The sequence below is a fragment of the Neolamprologus brichardi genome, chromosome 3, assembly GCF_056152115.1.
Source record: "Neolamprologus brichardi isolate AB-2024 chromosome 3, ASM5615211v1, whole genome shotgun sequence".
NCBI classification, from domain to species: domain Eukaryota; kingdom Metazoa; phylum Chordata; class Actinopteri; order Cichliformes; family Cichlidae; genus Neolamprologus; species Neolamprologus brichardi.
The window spans coordinates 36,340,686-36,362,771 of record NC_142106.1 but is presented as its reverse complement, the minus strand read 5'-3'; the positions used below and the strand labels follow the sequence as shown (position 1 = coordinate 36,362,771).

Here is a 22,086-nt window from a genome sequence, read left to right as displayed (position 1 = left end):
CTAACACACCCTAAATGACACAAGTCAGCCTCTTTGCCATTCTTCGCTCTCCAGCAACACAAACAGTATCTCTCACTCACAACTTTGGTAAGTTTTTCGGGGGTTAAGCTCATTTTTGCTGCGCACATCTTTTACACTGAAACTGCTTTGTCTGCTTTTCCCCTGTTGTGATTTTTAATACTTTGGATTTTGAAGTACTTGAAGCATTTATTTAATCTATGCTAAGCTACATGTGAGGTACAATTACAGCACCTCAGGCAATAATTTGCAACTTAGATCAGTTACTCTGATCCATTTTGGCTTTAATTGCTCTTTGTAAGTGGACCTGCTTTAGTTCTTGATTACTTTTGCAATAGTTGATGTCGGCTCTCAGTCTGATGAACGCCGAGTGAAAAAGTTTCCACCCATGGCGGGCTGACTGATGCTGTTCAATTATCATTTTGACAGGAAACCAGCAAACGCTCTGAGCGGTCTGCAAAGCTTCCTGTCATCCTAGTGAACACAGTTTAGAGTTTAACAAGGGCAGACTTCCTGTTACATCTCCAGTGTGAGTATGTATATAACTATAACCCGTGAGCCTGTGTTATGTTTTGGTAAAGATTGATTTAAAAAAAAATTCTAAATTTTAATGTGCAAAGAACACATTTGTATATGGAGAAAAAGTTTCAGGTTAACGCTGAGCAATGCATCAATGTTTCCTCTCGATTTAGAAAGCTACAATTAGTGATGCTTCATCGTAAATCGTGCAATATTGTGCACTTGCTGTTCAGATGATAGTGCATTTCAGTAGTACCATTGCCGGTTTTGTGCAGCGTTAAGTGATGTGAACCTCTAGCCATAAGCATGCTTTGTTAATTTATCTCTTTTTTAATTTCATGTTTAGATCCTGAGTATAAAATTCACCAATGGATCTCCTGATGACAAGTTCACAGCTGCTTTGAAAGCACCAGGAGTTTGTGACTGTAAAGTTCAGCCTGTAACTGAGACTCCAAGCCATCCGGGAATTTTTTTTCTTTAATTCAACTGTAACTTCTTCCTAAGGAGGTAATGCACATTTTTAATTACATTTAATTGTAGCAAAGTCAGATTTGTGTCGTTGCAAAAAGTTAAAAGTGGACTGACAATGAGTTCAGAAGCCCTACACAAAGTCTGTGACAGACTCTTGGTTTCCATGGTTTAAAAGTGCAAAGAGAGAAACAGCTTTCTGCTTTTGTGTTCCCTCAAGTGCACACACTGCATTGTTTTAAGTGATAAGGCACACCCTTGCTAAAATAAACAGTGAAAGCTGCTCTTAAAGCTAAAAATTTACCTATTTTTAGAAGCGCTTGTTTTTTGTGTGTGTGATAAACAGTGTTATTGACTTTCTTGGCAAGAGTTTGATAAAAAAAAAATCATATTACTGTCATATGTAGAAATATGAAGATGATGCAGACAGTTAGCTTTGCTAAGCAGTGTTAGAAAAAAACACACAGCTGTTGTGTTTGAAAAAAGGCCTAAAGCAGCTGTAAATCTTGCTTGCTATTTCTTTTTTTTAATTTGCACACAACGCAACTGTCAGATTTAGTTTGTTGTGTCAGAATTATTCTTAGCTGGTGTTCTTGGGACCGAAGCAAACTGTAATGCAGCAGACAACTGAAACAAACTTTCAAAAGTGGATATAAGTGCCAAGAATTGCGTCTTTGTCTAGAATTTTGAAAATTTCTAATTTATGCAATTTGATCATTATTTTCAGCCATTTCACTGCAGAATTTCAACTGGTGGATAAAGTTCACAGGTTTGACTCTTTTTGACTATAAGAGAGTCAAATTTATGAGTTAAAAAATGTCTTCGGAGCGCCTTTGTAAAATGAAATAATTGCAATGACACATGTTCATCCAACTTTAAACCACCAGCTAACCTCACAAGCACTTCTGCACACATTCAGACCCAGAACCTGCTTACTGTGAGGTGATTAATGCGCAGCTATCCGTTACAATGGGTCTCTCATTTAACGAATCAAGATAGACTATGAAAAGGACAAGGTTAGTTAGTACTTGACCATGGTTTGCTCCTGCTAGACCGAGCAGTCTTTCCACTGCAAGCTCCACCCACAGACACATTTTTAATGTTCACATACAAATCCAGATAAATATATATTACACCTCACACCCTGTTGGCAAGTTATTGATTGAATGCATATGATTTCACATTAAGATCATTCAAAGAGGCAAGCCATGGGGCGATCGTGGCTCAAGAGTTTGGTGTTCGCCTTGTAATCGGAAGGTTGTCGGTTCGAGCCCCGGCTCGGACAGTCTCGGTCGTTGTGTCCTTGGGCAAGACACTTCACCTACTGGTGTTGGCCAGAGGGGCCGATGGCGCGATATGGCAGCCTCGCTTCTGTCAGTCTGCCCCAGGGCAGCTGTGGCTACAACTGTAGCTGCCTCCACCAGTGTGTGAATGTTAGAGTGAATGAATAGTGGAATTGTAAAGCGCTTTGGGTGTCTTGAAAAGCGCTATATAAATCCAATCCATTATTATTATTATTGCTTGAAAGAGATTTTACTTGGCTATGTCGACAGCCATCTTCAAATGCCTAATGGATTTTATGAAGAAAAAAAATCATATAGGAATTTATACATCAGCTTTGGCCCTTGTGTCCACCTGTGACTGATTTCCTTATACTGCACCCTTCGTATTTCGCTAGTCTATCAGATTTCAGGCTTCAATTAAATGAAACGAGAATGATGTAAAATGTCATTTTTCTAATCTAACTCTGCAAGAATGTAAACATGTGTTTTCTGAAATCCTACATCACCAAAACATTTATGAAAATGAATTGATTCCCCATGTGTTCATACTTATTCTAAACCTCTTCTTTGTCCTTCCTTCAGGGATGGGGAATTCTGAACAAAACAGCACTCCATTGGTGCTGGGCCTTTTATTCCTCCTATTAGTCCTCCTTGTTGTGCTCTTTGTACTGTACAAGAAGCTGAACAGGGAGGCTAAAGGGGAATATACAGTCCGACGCATCGTCTACAAGGAAGGAGGTCTCAGGGACCAGGCGAGAAGTGCAGCGTTAGCTGTGGGGGCACGTCTTGGGGTCCAGCTGTGGCCTGGAAGTGATGAAGAAGAGGAAGGGGAGGAAATGCAGGAAGTCCAAGATGAAGAAGAACAGGTGGATAGTGGTGGTAGTCAGGAGAGTGACACAGAGGGAGATGAAGAAGAGGAGGACAACGACACGGACCGGTCTGGTAATGCTAAGGAGAAAGAAAGTAATACTTCAAATGATAACTCAAGTATTGGGAGTTCAGAGGCAGGAGAGCAAACCAAACTTAACGATGAGTCTGAGCCAGAGGGAGAGACGGAGGATAAAAGTGAAGAAAAGGAGGAGAAAGTGGGAGAAGAGCAGAGTAAAGCTGAGGCAAGTGGAGGGCCGGGATTGCTGATAGATCTAAAGCAGTTCTCTGGAAGTGCGATCTGGTCTGAAGAAGGTGGTGAGGGTAAAGGTGACGTGACGGCGTTGTGAGAATCACAAATAATGAATAAGACTGAGGAAACTGCCAAAATCAGGATTTCACAAACACCAGCTTCATCCCCTAAATGTCTCCCCACTGCAAATTCCTTCTATTAGTCTAAAAAAATTAAATTAAATAAAAGATACATGCACCCACCCATTAAACCCAAAGAGCTTTAAACTCTCATGACCTCACCGACCTTGCTTTCCTCTGGTCAAATTGTTTTGATGAATAAAGCAGTTATATAAACATACAGGGGTGCTCTAGATTGTAACTGTAAAGTGTAAAAAAACAATACTTGTTTATACTTTTTTGCTTTAAATGTTTATTTTAATCTACATAAGAAATTGAAAACTGGAAACTTTTTTTTAGTGTTTTCTGCTCTGTTTTTGTTGTTCTTTATGCCGTTTGTAGAAATAAAAAAAGAATAGTAATTAAATATAGTGAGAACAAAATAATGCTTTATTTGTTTTAATGAAAAACAAGTGAATGTAACCGATCAAACTTTAAGTCAACATACATTTCATATGGTGTGTAAATGGTTGAAAATTTAATAAACCACATACTGAAAATACGAATGAATTGTATACTTTAAAAATATATAAAACATGTAGTAATACTATCAGCGGAAGCATGTGTGCATAGCGTGATCATAGCATGACGAAGCTAAAATTCTTCCGTGTTTTATGTTTTTAGGGTTTTAGAGAAAAAACATGCTAGCGGTAAGCCACAAGTTTCCTGTAACCGGAGCAAATACATATAAATAACAATATAACTTTCAATATTAATGTCGTAATCATACCAAAATCAGCCACAATAGCGGTACAGCCATGAGTTACAGATAAATTCTCTCCTTGTTGATCATTCAGCCAATGGGGATGTAGCTCAGTGGTAGAGCGCATGCTTCGCATGTATGAGGTCCCGGGTTCAATCCCCGGCATCTCCAAAGATTTTTTCAACTTTTATTTCCGTATAAGTTGTAAATGCTATAAAGTGCAATATTGTAATAGAAGTCACAGAAGAAGTAAAAAATTTAAAGCAATACGGCATAACAATATCCCAAACACCGTCACCTCAATGTGTGCGCGAGGTGAGGTACGTTTGCGATTGGCCCAAAGCAGCCCGTGCTCGAATGTGATTGGACGGTGGATGCCTTGGAGGCGTGGGGGTGTTCATACACGCGAGTGTCAAAAATTTATTTTCGCCGGTCCAGTACCTGATAGTTAAGTGAGAGCTGGTCGATGGATGCATTTTGGATGAGCCAATAAGTAAAGCTAACTCCAAACTTAGTGTACCGAAAAGTTATTAGAGCGATTATGTAACACGGGATTTTACATCATTCTTACAGTGATATTGGTGGATCAATACTAAACAAACTACTCTACAAAGCAGTGTTTTTTTTGTTTTGTTTTTTTTTTTACAGGAGGGGACGATTTAACGGGGTAAATATTAAAAATCTATTTTTAAAAAAGAATCCTCCGTTTTTGGTCTGATTATTATTATTATTATTTTAAATCTTACAATTTACTATGAAAATCGGTTCATCACAGTAACCTAATTCACCACCGCCGCACCACCGTGAGCATCCAAGTTGCATTTTCTCCTCTCACCCAAACTTGACTGTGGCTGAGAATTGATTTCGGTAGACGTCACTCATCTGCATAGGGAGTAAAATGCAACCATCCTGGAAGGCTTCTGTTCTGTCTTTGCTTCCACGAAACGCTCTGTATCTCCCCCGTGCAATAAAAGGACCTAATAATTGCTGCACCTCCGAAACTACAAACATGGAAGGTACGGATTGCATGTGCTGTCATCCCGAAAGATGCACTTAGAAGCACAGATAGCACTGAAAACACATCTGGGTTGCAAACTGTCCAAGATGGATGCAGCGCCGCTGTGCGCAGGGCTGCGCGGCGGAGAGGCATCAGCGGGGTACCTTTAAACACCCGTCGCCCCGGCTTCTCCTTCATTTGTGCCTCGGTATTGTCATTTTTTGTTTTTGTTTTTGTTTTTCTGTCTTTCCAGGAGTAGGATGTTACTAGCATCCGCCGTAGTGGTATGGGAATGGCTGAACGAGCACGGACGCTGGCGGCCCTACAGCCCGGCTGTCTGTCATCACATCGAGGCAGTCATCCGGAGCGACCCGCGCTGTGGTAGTGTCGTCCTCGGTCAGGTGGACTCTCGCCTCTCGCCCTACATCATCGATTTGCATTCCATGCACCAGTTCCGACAGGACACAGGTGAGAAACGGGAGGGGGGAGAGGGGCGAGAGGGAGGGTGTGTTAGAGAGAGAGAGAACGAGCGGTGGTGGGGGGGTGTAATGCTGAAGCTGAGTCTGAGGTGGAGGCCTTTTTTTCTTTTTTTTATGCTGGCGGGTTGTTATTGATAATCATCCTGCAGAAGTTGATGGGTTTAGTGAGCTGCTGTGGTCTAAAGATCTCACTCAGTGACATAAATTGAATTATTTTCATCTTAAAATCTCAAATCATTGAATTGCCAGCTTCACCAGTTCAGTGACACCCCCCCCCCCCCCCCCCCCCCTTCCACACCGCCCCTAGATTTGTGCACTCCAGCATTGAAGAGGTTGGATTTTGAAAGGTGTCAGCTCTGAAGTGAGTCATTCCTGGCAGGAAGTGTGTGCTTGCCCATGCATGGGAAGGTTTTCATTGCAAAACCCGGCCCTCTGTATTGTCTTCCAGGAGACACAAGAGGTGATCTGCCACAACTTCACCGAGCAGGCCAGGCAGGGTGGTATAAGACAAAGAAGGGGATTGTCAGACCCCCCCCCCCCCCTTTTCCCCCCCTCTTTTTGGCAGACACCCCAACATTGGCCTTCTCTCAGCACTGGCTGATAAAAGCTTTTGTGTGGTTTATTTTCTAAACCCGAAACCAGGCTGAAATGAGGGAGACAGGCAGGGTGCCCCAGTCTGAAGAAGAAAAGCAGTAGCAGCAAGAGAGGAGGAGAGGAATTTCAGGAGTGCGAGGACACTGAAAAAATGGGGTTGACAGGAGCAGAATTCGTGAATGAGCCCATATTATTATGCGTCTGTGCGTGGCAGGCCTCGTGTGCTCAACAGTGCTTTATGTTTTGTGTGTTCATTAGTAGTGTGCAATGTTAAAGCTCCAGAGTCACAGTTGTGAAAAGTGTTATTTCACAGAATTTGTACGGTTTTCTGTTTTTCCCTGTTATTGTTGCCAGTGAAGAGGCTCTAGTGTGAAGCATCATTCTTAACGCAACGTATGCAGTGCTGTCGGAAGCCGGGATTTGATGTGGGGAGCTTTTACAGTATAGAGACTCTGTGGAGTTTCTCTAGACACCCAGGGAAAGCAAACACAGTCAGCTTTGGGTCGGATCAAGGCTGCCAGCCAATCGGAATTCAGAACACCATGTGCTGTTACCAGGGGCAACCTGTTTGCCCAAATTCTTAGCAAGCAAACACAGACATGTAGAATTTGTTATGGTTGTAATCTACTTGTCCGCAGCAAATTGTAGTGCATTCGCATTCCTCGTCTCGCGTCTACTTTTCATCGCCTGGCGTCATGTTGAGCAGACTCAGTGAAAAGTCGCTACGGAACTTCATATTCACAGTACAAGTCTTCTTTTTAATGTATACTAATATAGTTTACTGTTCAGTAATTCAGTCCATTGTGGCGTGTTCTTCAGGTACCCTAAGACCGGTGCGACGCAGCTTCTACGACCCCACATCAGCGCCAGGCCAGGGCTGGTTGTGGGAGTGGGAGAACGACGCTGGCAGCTGGACGGCATACGACACTGAGGTGGGCATTGCAATCCAGGCAGCACGCGACCGTCAGCAGCCCTGGCTGGACCTGGCGCCGCTGGGTTTCTGCTACCTCATTGACTTCGAAAGTATGACCCAAATCAATGGGCAAACGCAGCGCTGCAGACGCATCCAGCGCCGTTCTGATCTGGCTTACCCGCTGGTATCTGGGCCACTACCCAAGTCTCACCATGCCTGGGGGCCAACGTCCATGCCTGGACACGGAGGACTTCTAGGTGTTGATGTATCTGGAGTGGGCATGGGGATCCGGATGAGTAGCAGTGGGACTGGAAACGGGAGTGCGTACCCCAGCGGGGCGCTCCCGGCTTCAGCCATCACTTCCTTGGGACAGCCATGCGCCTGTCAGCAGTGTATGCTGGTGCTAAGTGTCAAAGCAGGCACTATGTCGACCGCTCACACTCTCGGTCGAAGACCACCACAGACTAAACCACCAAGTCCCAAACTAAGCAGCCTGCCCATCCCAGGAGGCTCTTATTCACTAACCCTCCCTCGGCCTCCAACCCTGTCGAGGTCGCTTTCCCCCCACAGGACATCCATGGTTGGGGCGACAGGTGGATTCAACATAGGTGGTATGGGAGGTGCAGGAGGTATGAGCATGGTTGGTGCTAGCAGCGTTGGCACTACGAGCCTTGGCTACGGAGGAGGCTTCACCCATTCTCTTTCCCTTCTTGGGTCAGCCACAGCTGGTCTCTCCATCTCCTCCACAAGGCCCCCACCTCCTCCTCTCCCACCACCGCTGCCACCGCCCCCCCCACCCTCCACTACGCTATCATCTTCCACCACCTCCACCCCTCACCCTTCCACCTCTGTCTCCTCTCTCTCCATTTCCTGTTCTGCCCCCACAGCACCTGCCTCAGGGCCACCTCTCATCTCCACAGCTACATCCACCTGCACCCCGTCACCTTCTGCCCGTGTCCTGGGTCCGGTGTCTTCATCCGGTGCTGCCGCGGCCGCTGCCTGCGCGGCGCCCCTGCCACCTCGGTCTAGCCTCGCAGGGCTGAGCCGTCCCGCGCTGCAGCGTATCGCCATGGCTCAGTCGCGTGCCCTTATCGCCTCTGGGTGAGTAGAAATACGCTGTAATGTTTCAGCACCTGTCTCTGTACGCAGAACCTGCTCGTATCCTGCAAAACCTATCAATGATGAGAACCCTCTCACTCACTCCACACTTCAACACGTCAGCTGTGAAATTAAACATGCCTTCCACACTTCTGAATGACAGGCTTATGTGTTTTTCTGAGCTTCTCTGTCATATGCTCTGTCAGCAAAACAAAGGTTGTAAAGTTCCTGTAAACCATGTTTTCAGTACATGGAAATTTAACAAATAACTTTCTAAGGTACTTGTATTTTTGTCACAACAATTTCACATCTGTTTTTTCACAGCCTGCAGTTCCTTGGTGTATTTTGCCTTGCATGCTCTCCTGGTATATCATGTGAATTGTTTCCAGATAGACCAGCAGTATAAAAATGCTCATATGATATGAAAGGTACCTACAAATCATGATCCAAGCACTAACACTATGTAATACTAAATACATGAAATGTTTCTGGTCATAAGATCTCATGCCAGTTCACTTTACACAAAAAAGCCCAATCAGGCATCAAGACATGTAAAAAGAAAATATCTTTAGACAGCAATTTCCTATTTGTTTGGGGCTGTCATTACGCCGTGACAGCCCCAAACAACCATGTCTGACATCGATGCTCATTAGTATTTCTGAGCCTTTAATCTTTGTGACAAAGTCCACCAGGCTCAATTACTTTCACGGAAATACAATGAAGGGCATTCATAGAGAACAAAGTGGGCTCTCTCAAGTGTTTGCACATTCCAGAGATTAATCACGCAAACAGCAAATGGTGGTAAAGCTCTACAAACACACAGTAGCACAAGTGTAATCTTAAATCAAAGTAAAGTGAGGATGTTGTCAAAACAGCGTCATGAATAGTTCGTATCTGTCACTTAAATAGAAGAACTCTGGTATTCGTTGCTAGTCTTTCAATTAATGATGACCTGATCCAGCTTTTTTTCCTCTTTATGTGTAAAGAAACATCAGGCTCAACTTAAACAGCTTTTATAACTTTGTAACATAAAATGTAAGAAATCCAGAATTTACTGAAATGTTGTCGCTGAGGACAGTTGTTGACTCTGGCTATATGTCTGAGCTTGTTTTAAAAGTACAGAATGAATGTAGGACCAGGAACCTGCCTGGATGTACTCATGATGGATAAAAACTTAGTTTGCAAGTACTTAACTCTAAGAGATGGGTTGGTAAGAGTGTTCAAGCTTGATTCACAAAGCAGATTTACTGAATTGTCTGGATAACATGGTTAAAAAACCCTTTGGTACAATTAAATATAAAAAATGTGGATGTGGTGTAATGTGATGTAAAGATACTCAAAGATGCATCAAGAAACATTTTTGAATGCTTGTAAAACAAGTCAGGGATGTCCAAAACGTGTCACTGAAAATCTTGATAAGAATTTAGAAAATTCCAGTAAGGAACATTTTAGTGGACAGACATCAGCTGTGTAGCTGCTAAAGTCGTAATTTTAAATTATTGTAAAAACAAATTTCTATAGTAAAATAATGAAAGTAACGTTTTGTCAAGTCACTCTACTGCCTGTAACTGTGCATCAAACAACATCATGGTGACCAAAATAATTATGGTAGCTAGCAGCCACAGTTATCATTAAAATAAAGGCCCTTGTATTTTGACTGAAGACAAGGAGCTCCCAACTGCTGATTGCACTCCTGTTTAAAATTAAACAAAATAAATAGATATATACATGCAACCAAATGTTTTCCTGTAATATACTGAAATCCATGAATCTACAGCAATTTCTATACATGTCATCTGGAACTTTTTGCATGGTGTTAGCTGTAACTTAAACTAAAAAGTGCCATGCAGTGGGAATTTATCTAAATATTTGCTAATGAATGCAATATATCAGGAGGATTAATGGTATAAAAACTAGGATTTAAAAATAGGCATAGGCGTTGCCTTTACTGCAGCACCACTCAGCAAAGAGTATACATACAATTAACAGTAACATGCTGTAGTGTCGCTTTATGACCGCATGATCTTCCGGTGTTGACGAACTGAGTGCATGAGGATTAATGAAGGAAGTCGCAGTATCCACGTGTCGGAGCCAGAAGGCGCTGGTTAGTTGGATGTCTGTTCATGGTCAGATGGAGGTGCACTGTTCTTGCTGTATAACTAGAATTTTTTTAAAAAAAAACACCGTTGTTGTGTTTAGTTTGCAGCTGGAGTTGTTTGTGGCGTTCACTGTGACTGAGTGAATGTCTCTTATTACTTAGGTAGCTGTTTTATATATAAAACTGCAGACATGCAGAGAAAATGCATGCGTGCATACTGCTCTGCATAGACCTGGTTTCTAGTTCCAAACATTAGACACATAACCACACACTGAAAAATCATTTCCATGTCACCTAATCCATTCGTGCCCCAGCACAGTGACCCAACTGTCTGAATCCTGGCATTAACTGAAACAACCTCAGTGAAACACCAGTTTTTACACCAGCTAAGCCTCAGATTAACACCAATCACAGCAGGATTAATATTTCTGCCTCGTTAATCTCTGCATTTTGTGTCAGGCGAGCTGTATGACAGAGCAATTCTTTAAACATATCAGGTGAGAGTCCAGCAGATGGTCACACCTGCTGCTGCAGTAAAACCACCGACGTCACCGATTCAGAATCGCTCTGATCCTGCCAGCCTGCTCACTGCTTTATCCCCATATCCATGAAACACAAGCGCGGTCACATCCAAACTGTTTTAAACCCGCTGAAACCAGTCATTATTTAAATCCATTGAAATGTGTGGATAATTAAGTTCACCCTTTTTAAAAAAGTAAGTAATTAAGAAAGTACAACAATCAGGAGTTATTGCCCCTGTGAGGCATTTAACATCATTGAATTGCTGCTTCACCTTCCAGTGGGACCTTTCACCTGCTGTGAAATAATATTATTCACAGAAGGAAATTACATGTCATTATTTTTAGCAAAATGAATTCTGCTGGGGGATTAGGGTAAAGTCTTAACAGAAATTACTTCAAATTGTAATTTTTCTTATCATTCAAAAATTTAAACTGTTACTGTTTGACACTACTCGGCGCCACGGTCCTCAGTTAATTTTAAGGTTGCATTCATTATATAGAGTAAACTGTCAACCAGGCTGTATATGAAACATGGGCTTATAGTAGTAAATTGTCAGTCACAGAGTAACCACACCCTAAATCATGCCCATGTACAAAATGATAATGATAATAAAATCATGTAAGAGGATATTTTCCAGACTTGTATATAGTCAGACTTCCAGTTTTGAAGTCTTAATTGTAGCGTGTTGGCCCCAGCAATTATGTTTTCCTTTATTCTTATTTTTCTTTTTGTGGCAAAGGATGGTGAGCTAAATTATCCACTGATGTTAGAAAGCTGCATCCAAAAATTGTAAAGGTGTAATGCGCAGAAACAGATAACCTGCTAAATAGTAATGAGTTAGTAATAAGATAGAAGTTCACTTATTAAGACTTGACTACAGACTTATTGGAATTTCTGTTAGTATGATTAGCTACCATTTTCAGATAACTGCATTAAGATTTCTCTACAAATGCACTTGAGATACCAGTTCAGTGACTCAGTTTAGCTGAAATGACGCCTAGCAAAAAGCCGCCAGTGTCACCATCCATCTGTTGCACTTATACAGTTTAGTGGTTAGTCACACAGACCTAGCGACCAGTCAGTGAGCGCCTTGGCAACTTTTGGCCACTAGGGAAAAATGTGTATTGAAAAATGTGACTGGTTACTGAATGCTTGCATGAAACAGTTGCAATGAGTGTGTTTCACCAAAACCATCCTTGCAGTTGCATTGGTTGCAAGCAGATTGCTAAATTCATTGACTGAAAGATGTCCGCTTGACTGCAGCTGAAACCAACACCTTTCCAAACTCACATTTTTCCATTTCTGGTTTGCATTGCACTCTTCAACCAATCTCACTGAGTGACAATGAGCAACCTCCAGCAATCCCCCACCAGCTGGTTGGCCAATACATTTTCCCTAATGACAGGTATGACTGGAGCCTTCTGAGAGTTTGTTATGAAGAGGAAGATTAAATAGAGTTGCCCAAACAATTTTTTTTGTACCAACTAGTAAACATTCCTGTTCTAAAGCTGGTAAAACATTAACATGGAAGTCTCTGGGCTTTTGGCGCCAGCGTGAAAAGGTATGTGGGTTATCACTACACTGATGACTTTTTGCCTTGCACATATCCTCTTTTGCTGTCATTGGGTCCAAAATATTTATCTGTTGAGCTTTAATTATTCAAATCTACAGAAGAGTTCAAGCTGCAGTGAATTTAACCAAGCAGCTCGCTTTTACTTTCTGAAGAGGATCAAGTAGAATTTCTTTAAGACCGCAAAAGATGAGCACATGCTGCAGTAACAAAGGAAGCACAAGACACATGTACATACAAACTGTAGCAAGAAAACATGATGACAAAGTGAGGAAGTGTGGTACTAGAAGATGTTAAAGAACTCTCATACTGGATTTAAACAGTCTGCTGAAAAAACAAAAATATTATAGCATTTATGCAGTTTAGTTAAAAAATAGTACTATGCAAGTTTGTTTTGTAAAAGAATTTCCTTTAGAAGATGGATTGATGAGCTGTTGTTGAGAGTTTGCCTGCAGTGAAATTGAGCAGATGGTTTGTAAGTGAGGCGTTAGCGTGTTGGGGGTCTTCAGCGTCACAGATGCATCACAGTGACGAGAGTTTCCGTTGGTCGGCGCACCTGCTGGGGGCCCTTTCTGCATTTTCTGCACTGCCTATGCTTGTCTCCATAAAAAGTAACGTGTCATCATTCGAGCCTGATGACTGGATTTACTTCTCCTTCGAGTTTTAATTAACCAATTTGTTTATTAGATTTGATTCAGGGTGTGAGCTTGTGTTGCCATATGCGGTGGCTTGTGCGTTTCCATCATCCAGTGCTCCAGATGGACTCCGCTCTAATGCCGATAGCTTAACCGAGATCAGAGAAACGTGACTGGCCGACACGCTCCCGCTTGTTTTCTTAACCTTTCTCCACTTTTCTTCCACCTCATACTGCTCACTTACTCCCGCCGGACACACAAATAAAATGCCAGTCAACATTTACCCGTTAGAGATCGAGTCGAGTTTTCTTAGTCACGTAAGGAGCATGCTCAGAGGGAGTTAATACCACAGCTAGGACACTTTGTTGGTAAACAAACAAATATAGAGCCACAGCACCGTGTAATCAGATTGACCAGTACAGGAACCTGAACAGTCCAGTAATTCCTTACTGTGAGGTTTTCCATGCCATCATCACATCATTTACTTAGAGAGGGAAATTACAGGTTTTTTTCTTGTCTTTTTTACATTTTATTATGTATTCTATTAACTGTAGAATAATCTGAGCTCTTCTAGTCACACAGGAGTCACTGTTCCTCAAAAGCTCAATTTTTCTTTAGTGACTTCAAGATAAGCAGGTTCAATTCTGCATATGTTAAAATGACTCCCAGATTTGTCATCACATCTATCTAAAGCTCTGTCCAAAGCTTTAAACATTTCACTTTCTTCTAAGTCACGATCACAAATAAGACGTTATATGAATCTATATTAAGTGAAGAAAGTATCAGTCATTTATCTTCAGCTCTAGAAATGCATTTTGAATTTGATGACTACCAAAAACACAATCAAGTTATATAAAGGAATAAAAGTACTTGAATTATATAGGGCAGGGCCACATACAGGGTAAGTCGACCTTAATGTAAATGGGCCAGATGGGTGAAACCCTCCTTTCAGTCAATGTGCAAGTGCAATTTCAACAGCACATCTCAGTTTTTCTACGTGATAAAGGAGTAAAATTACAGAAAATGTTCTGCCCAAACTGTCCTGTATTTATAAACAAAGTTTTTGTTGATTGAAAAAAAAATCTTTGAAATCTCTATAAATAGATGATGAGAAACAGAAACTTTATTGTTTACACTCACTTAACTACTTTGGTGTAGTATGAATGGCTGTGGGGGAGGGGTTTTTTTATCAGCAGGAAAAGCTTGAAAACTTAAAAGTACAGTTAAAAATCCAAAATGTATGCCCTCCTTCATATATCCAGTGGGCCGGATTGGAGTCTTTACTAGGCCAATTCTAGAACCAGGCCTTATGTTTGCTTTTGTAGTCTTACTCGAAACACTTTAGACTAGAAGCCACATTTTCAGTCATACGCAGAGTCCTTTATTTTACACTCTATATCTGCTGTGTTTACCCCACATGTAAACCAGTCACCCTAACATGCATGTCTATTTTGCTGTGGTCAAAACGACCTGCTGAACTTCAAACTGAGCGTCAGAATCAGGAGGAAAGATAATTTAAGTGACTTTGATCATGGTGTGGTAGTTATGTTTGTGATTTTCAGATTTAGTACATGTTGATTCACTAACGACATCAGAGTACTAAATCAGCTTTTTAAAGTCAGAGGGATTCTTTTGTATCGCCATATTGTAACTCGTACAGTCACCAACCTGGTGCTGCCTTATGGCAGCCTGGCAGTGTGATGTAGCATCTGACAGGTAATCCCTGCTGTAACGAATCGCTGGCCTACAACCAGAGTTTAGCCACCAGATGGAAACAGGTGGATTAGGCCTATAAAAGAGGAGAGCGATCTAACACCGGCACACAGGCAGAGGAAGAGGGAGACGGGGGCAGACACACTGACACACTAAAGAACAGAAGAGTGAGAAACGAGTGGAAAGGAAGCTTAAAAAACGTATCATCTGCGTATCGCTGCTGGAATATTTTTGACTCGTATTTGTATTTGTATTTTTTGGCACTTTCGAGCAAGAGCGATGACTGTTATCAAAAGTGGCAGACCGTAAGTACGCTCCTCTGATGGGTCAGACACAGCCGTGATGTTACTGCGCTCACTGCAGACTCTCCCTGTGTGCTATACACATTACAGCTGTGCTTAAAGTTACTGTAGCATTTCAATATGTTCATAACAAATTTGACATACTAAACAGCATTTTTAAATATCTTGAACTAGTGATGCATCGATACCGATACTGGTATCGGGTATCAGGGCCGATACTGTAAAATGTGTGTGTACTCATACTCGTAAAAGTTAACCGATACCATGAACCGATACTAACTTATTTCATTAATCAGAGGGTGGCTTGTCATTTTTGTAGTTTTTTAGATTGGCCACTAGGGGGACATCCCGCGCTAAACAGGCACAGGGTTAGGCGAGTGAGACTGGTGGCTCCAGATAAAAAAAGAGAAACTGGAGGCTGCTGTAGCTAGGCTAAACAAAATGTCAGCAGTGTGGACCGGAACAGCCAACTTTAACTCAGGTTTTGGAAAAGCGATGAAAAATGTCAAGAGAAAATCCACGGGCAGTTAAAATAACAGAGGCTCTGACTCATTTTATCACTCTGGATGACCAGCCAATGCCGGTCATGGAAAACAGAGGATTCTTCTCAGCATACTCGAGCTGCGATATGAAATTCCCAGCCGCCCACACATCAGGGAGATAATGGTGCCAAAACTTTCTAAAGAGGTAAAGACAAGCAGTGTGTGCGCGATGTCAGTCCTCGGTTTAACGGCACAGTGGACTGATGAGGAGTTTGTTCGTCAATGCCAAATACTTTCGTTATTTTGTTTGTTTGTTTACAATTGGACACTCTGCAATAATTTAAAAGTTTATTTTATTCTCAAACCTAATTTGTATTTATTTTATTCCAAACAGAAGTGTTTATTTATTATTCTGAAAGCTCGAGACAGTGCCAATAGTTCAGTGATATTTTGTTAAATTACAATGTGGAGACTCTGCAATAATTTAACAGAAGTGCTTATTTTTCACTTAAAATTTATTTGTGGTCATTTTTATTAAGATTTTATTTATTATCGGCAGAGAATAAAATAAAACCTGTCTTCCAATTCATTGCATTTGTGTGTGTGTGTGTGTATGTGTGGTAGAAGTATCGGTTTTTGTACTCTGTATCGGCGAAGTACTCAGATCCAAGTATCGGTATCGTATCGGTTTGAAAAAATTGGTATCGTTGCATCCCTATCTTGAACAAAAACTGGAGGTTAAAATGAACAGTAATGTCACCTCCTTGTATAAAAATCAAAGCTGCTTTTGTTGGAGTTGATGGATTTTAGCTTAAAGTGTTTATAATTTTGTGATCACCGACCCTGGGATATTACAAGTATTGTTACTGAGAAAATAAAGCAGCCAAGGCTCTGGTGCTGCCATTTAATCCCAAACATGTGTGGCAATTATAGGGCAGCATGTCGATCCATGTTTGTTTCTCCACTTGACTCGGCAAAAGCTTCTTAACCTGCTGACACTAAGTAAGGTGGAGGCGAGCATCTGCTGTATCTAACTGCACCTGTTCACAGGTGACTCATCAGATTTCTTCAGTCTGCGTGGAGGTGACCTGGCCTGTGTCAGCGATCAGTAGATTCATACAGCTTTGTTTTCCTTGTTGCAGAGTGCCAACAGTTCCAGTGAAGAACCTGAATGGATCCAGTCCTGTACATCCTGCACTGGCAGGTAACCTATGCTAACTACCTGAATCAATCCAAATGATTTAGACTGGATCATTCTCATAACACAAGAGCTCATCCAGTTTTGTGTATGCAATAGGAATGTATGAGTAGTATGTCTCATGCCCCCTCTCCTGGCTATATTCAGGTATAACAGGCATCTTGATGAGCGCAGCAGGGCTTCCTGTCTGCCTGACCCGCCCTCCCAAGCTGGTGCTTCATCCTCCACCTGTCAGCAAGAGCGACCTCAAACCTGTCCCGGGGTTGGGGCACTGCTGTCGCAAGACCACAAAGAAACAGGCCCGGAAAGGTGAGCTAGTTGTGATTTGAAGAAGAGCAAATGTGCTTTGTGACTATAATGGAATTCTCACTGAATTTTGTGTTTCTGTCTGTAGGCAAGACTCCAGAGGAAGTGGTGAAGCGCTACCTCCAGAAAGTGCGAAATCCCCCAGAGGAGGTGAGTTCTCTCCCTATGAAGGGCATTTATCTAGCAAGTCTGTTTATGATGGACACATCATAGCCTCCAGCAACATCACTTAGAAATCTAACATATAGAACAGAGCCCGTGTTTGGGACAATAATGACCAGTAAAATGATGTTGGACTTTGATGGGATTCATTATTAATAACTTTTAAAATACTTTCAAAGCAAAATACAGCAAAAACTTAAAATATTGTTTTAAAAATTTCTCCCTTTGAGGCTCAGGACTTATACTCATGATTATATAACTGAAAAAGTTGGGAGGAAAAATAACCACATCTGCACTATTCTCAGTTTCAGGAGCAAATTACATAGTAGAGTTGTTTTGGTGTTCATATTTTTACGTGGTAGAAGTGTAGAAGGCGTACTAATGCTACTCAAAGCCATGACACGCGCTGAAAGTTGTTGGGAGGTGATCAAACATTAAAAAAGAGCTGCGCAGTGTAGCCTCAACATTGTGTCGTGATATTTTAGGGAAATTTGTGACAACGATATTTCTGATGATATAGGGAAAAATACCTGAATAACATTTTACCTTTAATTGCAGCTTGTAGGGAGCAGCATTTATTATAGTGCAGTAGTAGTGACACAGCGCAAGTCAAATGTAAGCACTCCAATGTCTGGAGTCACTGGATTACAGATATGTGATAACATAAAATACTGGTATTATCTCAAACAGCATGAGGTGGCACGTGCTGATAATTTGAAAATCTTTCTGCATTGGACAGAACTCAAACTTTATCTTTCTATGTCAGGATTGCACCATCTGTATGGAGGCCTTGCCCGGACCATCGGGCTACAAAGGTCCTGGTGTGGGTGGCATCTCCAGGGCCGAGTCGGTGGGTCGTCTGGCACAATGCGGTCACCAGTACCACCTGCAGTGCCTCGTTGCTATGTACAATAACGGCAACAAGGACGGCAGCCTGCAGTGTCCCACCTGCAAGACCATTTACGGAGTAAAGACTGGCAACCAGCCACCCGGCAAGATGGAGTACCATGTCATCCCGCACTCCCTGCCTGGCCACCCAGACTGCAAAACCATCCGGATCATATACAACATCCCTCCTGGCATCCAGGTAGATTCAGTATATCGGTGTTTATGTGGTGCTAGCAGCAAAAGAAGCATAAATGCGTCTCTTTTTGAACGAAGTGACAAACTGTTCTTATTCTGGTCTTCAGGGCCCAGAGCACCCAAATCCAGGCAAACCCTTCACTGCACGTGGGTTCCCCAGACACTGCTACCTTCCTGACAGCGAGAAGGGACGCAAGGTAAACATAGAAATGTCTCTTCTTTTGAATTTCAGATGGGTAAGATGGTCATATATTAACACGTGTTCTTTATTAACCCTTTCCAGGTTCTGAGGCTGCTTCTGGTAGCGTGGGATCGTAGGCTCATTTTCTCTGTGGGTACGTCGAGCACTACAGGTGAGAGCGACACGGTCATCTGGAACGAGGTGCATCACAAGACCGAGTTCGGCTCCAACCTCACGGGCCATGGGTACCCCGACCCCGGCCACTTGGACAATGTCCTCGAAGAGCTCAAAGCTCAGGGCATCACCGAGGAGGAGTGTCTACCCAGAGACTGAGCAGAGACATTCACAGCACTGAAGACACAAGAAGATACCAGGCGTGAGTCTTTAAACACAATCCTGGGACGGGGATCCGCAGCTAGACGGACCAGTTCTTTTCAAAATGTGACGAAACGAACAGAGAAAACTTTTACACCAGATGATGGAGAAGGACTATAAAACAAAAGCCCCAACAGAAATAGCTTCAGCAGAATTTGCTGCGACTCAATTTTTTTTTCTCTTACGACTGCATGAGTCAGTTTTGATACGTACGTGGGGAATCATTTTCTTTCCCGATGCAGTAATGGTGTCAAGGTTGCCGATGTTACTCAGTGAGACATTTGAGACCACTGTGCACATACGAGTCATTGTTAGTTTGTGGGGGGAACAAAAACTGTCATTTATACTGTCAGACTTCATATCAAGAATGTAACTAACTGATTTTGTTTTTCTTACGTGATGAAGTGTTTACCACTCCTGCTGCTGCTGAACCGAATGGAAGTGAAATTTAAGTCGTTTTTAAAGTGTTAGTCCACAAGCAGAAGCAGATAAATCCTCCAAATGTTTGACTGGATATCTGAGCATGGATATTTGCTGACCTCTAGTGGTACTTTTCCAGAACTACATTCCTTTTTAGGTTTGATTTTTAACTTGTGTTCTTGTATGTTATGAATACTTCATATATTATATTATATTATATCAGTTCCATTAATTCATGTTTTTTATACTATAATTTCACATTTTGTTTAATATGCTGTGTTCCATTGTATTGTTTTTGGGTTTGGCTTGACAGACAAAGACATGGGAGGGAAGTTTAGATAAGCTGCTGGTGTACCAGAGTTTGCCTGATACTTTATATGCCATTTTCCAGCCCCTTTCTTTAAAAACAATCTTTTTTTTAGTATTTTTCTATTTAAGAAATAAGCTGACATTCCTGAATCCTTTGGCCCTGAGAGCATGGGTGTATTTAACAGCTTTCTATGTCTTCTTGTATCTGCATTAATGTTAATGACTGATAGGAAACCCTATCGTGGATTAATCCATTACCCCCCTAGGAGGCGTAAATTCCCCAAAAGCTAGGATTGGACCTCCTGCCTGAGCTCAGATTTGCACAGTGTTTTTTACTTAGTGTCAAAAGGAAACAGCTTGTATCTACTGTATTTTTTTCTCCTTTTATTGTGTAGGATACACACCAGCCTCAAATGCTCTAATCACACTACAGAATGTGGTCAGCGGTTGTATTTGTCATGTTTTGTGTTTGCCATGCGCGGTTCTAAAAGACTATCTTGATGTGGGTCCAGCTTGGGCCAAAGTGGTCCACTGTTATGTTAAAGAGAAATGCAGCAGTATGTGTCAACATACTAATGTAGGCCAACATCAAAAGCATTTTTACTTTATGATATTTTATGTATGCACTGTATTCTATGTATATGTTTTATGTGCATAAATTTGCATTAAACATTTTTCTAAGGTTCAAAGAGAAAGCCTGAAGCCTCAACTGGTTTCTTTTTTTATTTTTAAGAAGTGATGATCAAGTCTGACTGTTTGACTTTCTTGGAAGGTAGCTCTTTAAACTTTTGTTTTGCTAAGATAAAAACTTATTAAAAACAGGTATATTAAAAACAAAACAAAAAACAAATGATATCGGGGTTAAATTTTAGTGGCTTTTGATAAGAAGCAGTCCCGGTGTGTGACCAAGGACAGTAGTAATGTCTGTGTTGAGTCTGTTAACATTAGCAGTGAGTTGTAACACTGACGCTATTAAAAAGTTAGCTAGATATTACAGCTTTACTTATTAAATAAAGTAACTTGTTATTATAGTTATTTTTGTGATGACAAAAATTAACACCATATTTCTAACATTTGTTATATTGCTCAGGGGAATTTAGCTTACTGTAAGTGTGCTTCGGGATGCGTTGACTTTAGCTAATTTTACAGCTAGTTGATATTGGAAGCATTTATCAACTTTCCCACAAAATTTGGTGCCAAACAATTGTAAGTGAACTAAAAGTTATCCTAGCATTAGCACCATTCTCCTCATTGGTGTGTCATGAAGGTTGTAGAGCTGCGTTTAGCTAGCAGGTATGTCTGCTCTTTGCAGCTAACAGGTACTTTCCACTCAGGTACAATTTACATGATGCTTTTTTTCAATGCTACCAATAACAGGCCACATGATATCACTTAAGACAAAAAGTAATCTGAGCACTTCAGTAAGTTACCTGTTCCACCACATTCCTGAGTTCCTCTGTTGGATTGAGATCTGGTGACCGTGAGTACATTTGAGTATAGAGAACTCATTGTCATGTTCAAGAAATCAGTTAAGGATGATGTGAGCTTTGTGTTCCTGCTGGAAGCAGATATCAGAAGATAGTTACACTGCAGTCATAAAGGAATGGACAGGGTAAGCAACAACACTCAGGTATGCTGTGGTGTTTAAATCCCTGCACCATTAAACCACTGGCAGCCTGAACTATTAAGGCAAGATGACTGTACCATCTGAATGCTGCAGCAGAAATCAAGGCTCATTAGAACAGGCCATTTACCATACAGAGTGCATGAAAAATAAGCAGCATGGCTTATAAAGGAGACTGGATGTATTCGATTTTAAGTTGTTCAGTTTCTCCTGAAAACCTTTGTTAAATCGGCTGATAAGACATTTTAATCCAACATTTGATCATTTCTGAAATGCTTTATGTGTGAATACAAACTACACTGTGAGGGAGGTGAAATTAGAAATGAAAGATTCCTTAACGAGATCTCTGAGTATGGGTTGTTTACATATATACAATTTATTTATTTATTTTTACCAAGTGGCTCTATTTTACTGATCACTCACAACAGTGACTTCTGCCTGCAGACGTGAGCAGTGCATCAAAGAGTTTATCCGCAGATTAGTCTGGCTCCTGGATTACTAGTCTGGATTACCTCCACCTTATTGAATGAAAAAATGCACAATGGTAACTAAAATGCAATCATAAAGGACCGCAGAGAAAAGAGGGGGGGGGGGGGCAGACGTGATGCTGAAATAAGCCGAAGTGACAGATTATTTTTAATATTTTGAGGCTCATTTTGAGACTCAGTCAAAAAACGATAAACTGTTTAATCCGGAGCAAAAACGCGACGGGGCAACGATTGCAACCCTTTCAAAAGAATCTTTTTAAGTGTCAGT

General features: G+C 41.5%; 2 protein-coding genes and 1 non-coding gene across 4 annotated transcripts; all 3 read left to right on the top strand.

Annotated features, from left to right (window-relative positions):
* LOC102785085 (uncharacterized) lies at window positions 1-4,068 on the top strand. The gene is made up of 4 exons (XM_035915279.2): window positions 1-87; window positions 448-547; window positions 884-1,044; window positions 2,871-4,068. Exon 4 carries the CDS (start codon window positions 2,873-2,875, stop codon window positions 3,503-3,505), a length of 633 nt encoding a protein of 210 aa, XP_035771172.2. The 5' UTR covers window positions 1-87; window positions 448-547; window positions 884-1,044; window positions 2,871-2,872; the 3' UTR covers window positions 3,506-4,068.
* A 300-nt stretch (window positions 4,069-4,368) lies between these two features.
* On the top strand, window positions 4,369-4,440 carry trnaa-cgc (transfer RNA alanine (anticodon CGC)). The gene has a single exon. It is a non-coding gene; the product is annotated as a tRNA-Ala (tRNA).
* A 640-nt stretch (window positions 4,441-5,080) lies between these two features.
* On the top strand, window positions 5,081-20,401 carry dtx4a (deltex 4, E3 ubiquitin ligase a). 2 transcript variants are annotated; one of them, XM_006807728.3, is made up of 9 exons: window positions 5,081-5,285; window positions 5,520-5,734; window positions 7,159-8,353; window positions 16,815-16,876; window positions 17,018-17,179; window positions 17,265-17,326; window positions 18,105-18,425; window positions 18,529-18,618; window positions 18,705-20,401. In XM_006807728.3, exons 2-9 carry the CDS (start codon window positions 5,527-5,529, stop codon window positions 18,933-18,935), a joined length of 2,331 nt encoding a protein of 776 aa, XP_006807791.1. In that variant the 5' UTR covers window positions 5,081-5,285; window positions 5,520-5,526; the 3' UTR covers window positions 18,936-20,401. The 2 variants fall into 2 exon arrangements, with proteins under 2 accessions (XP_006807791.1, XP_006807792.1); XM_006807729.3 differs by having other exon boundaries at window positions 5,081-5,734.
* Window positions 20,402-22,086: the final 1,685 nt, after the last annotated feature.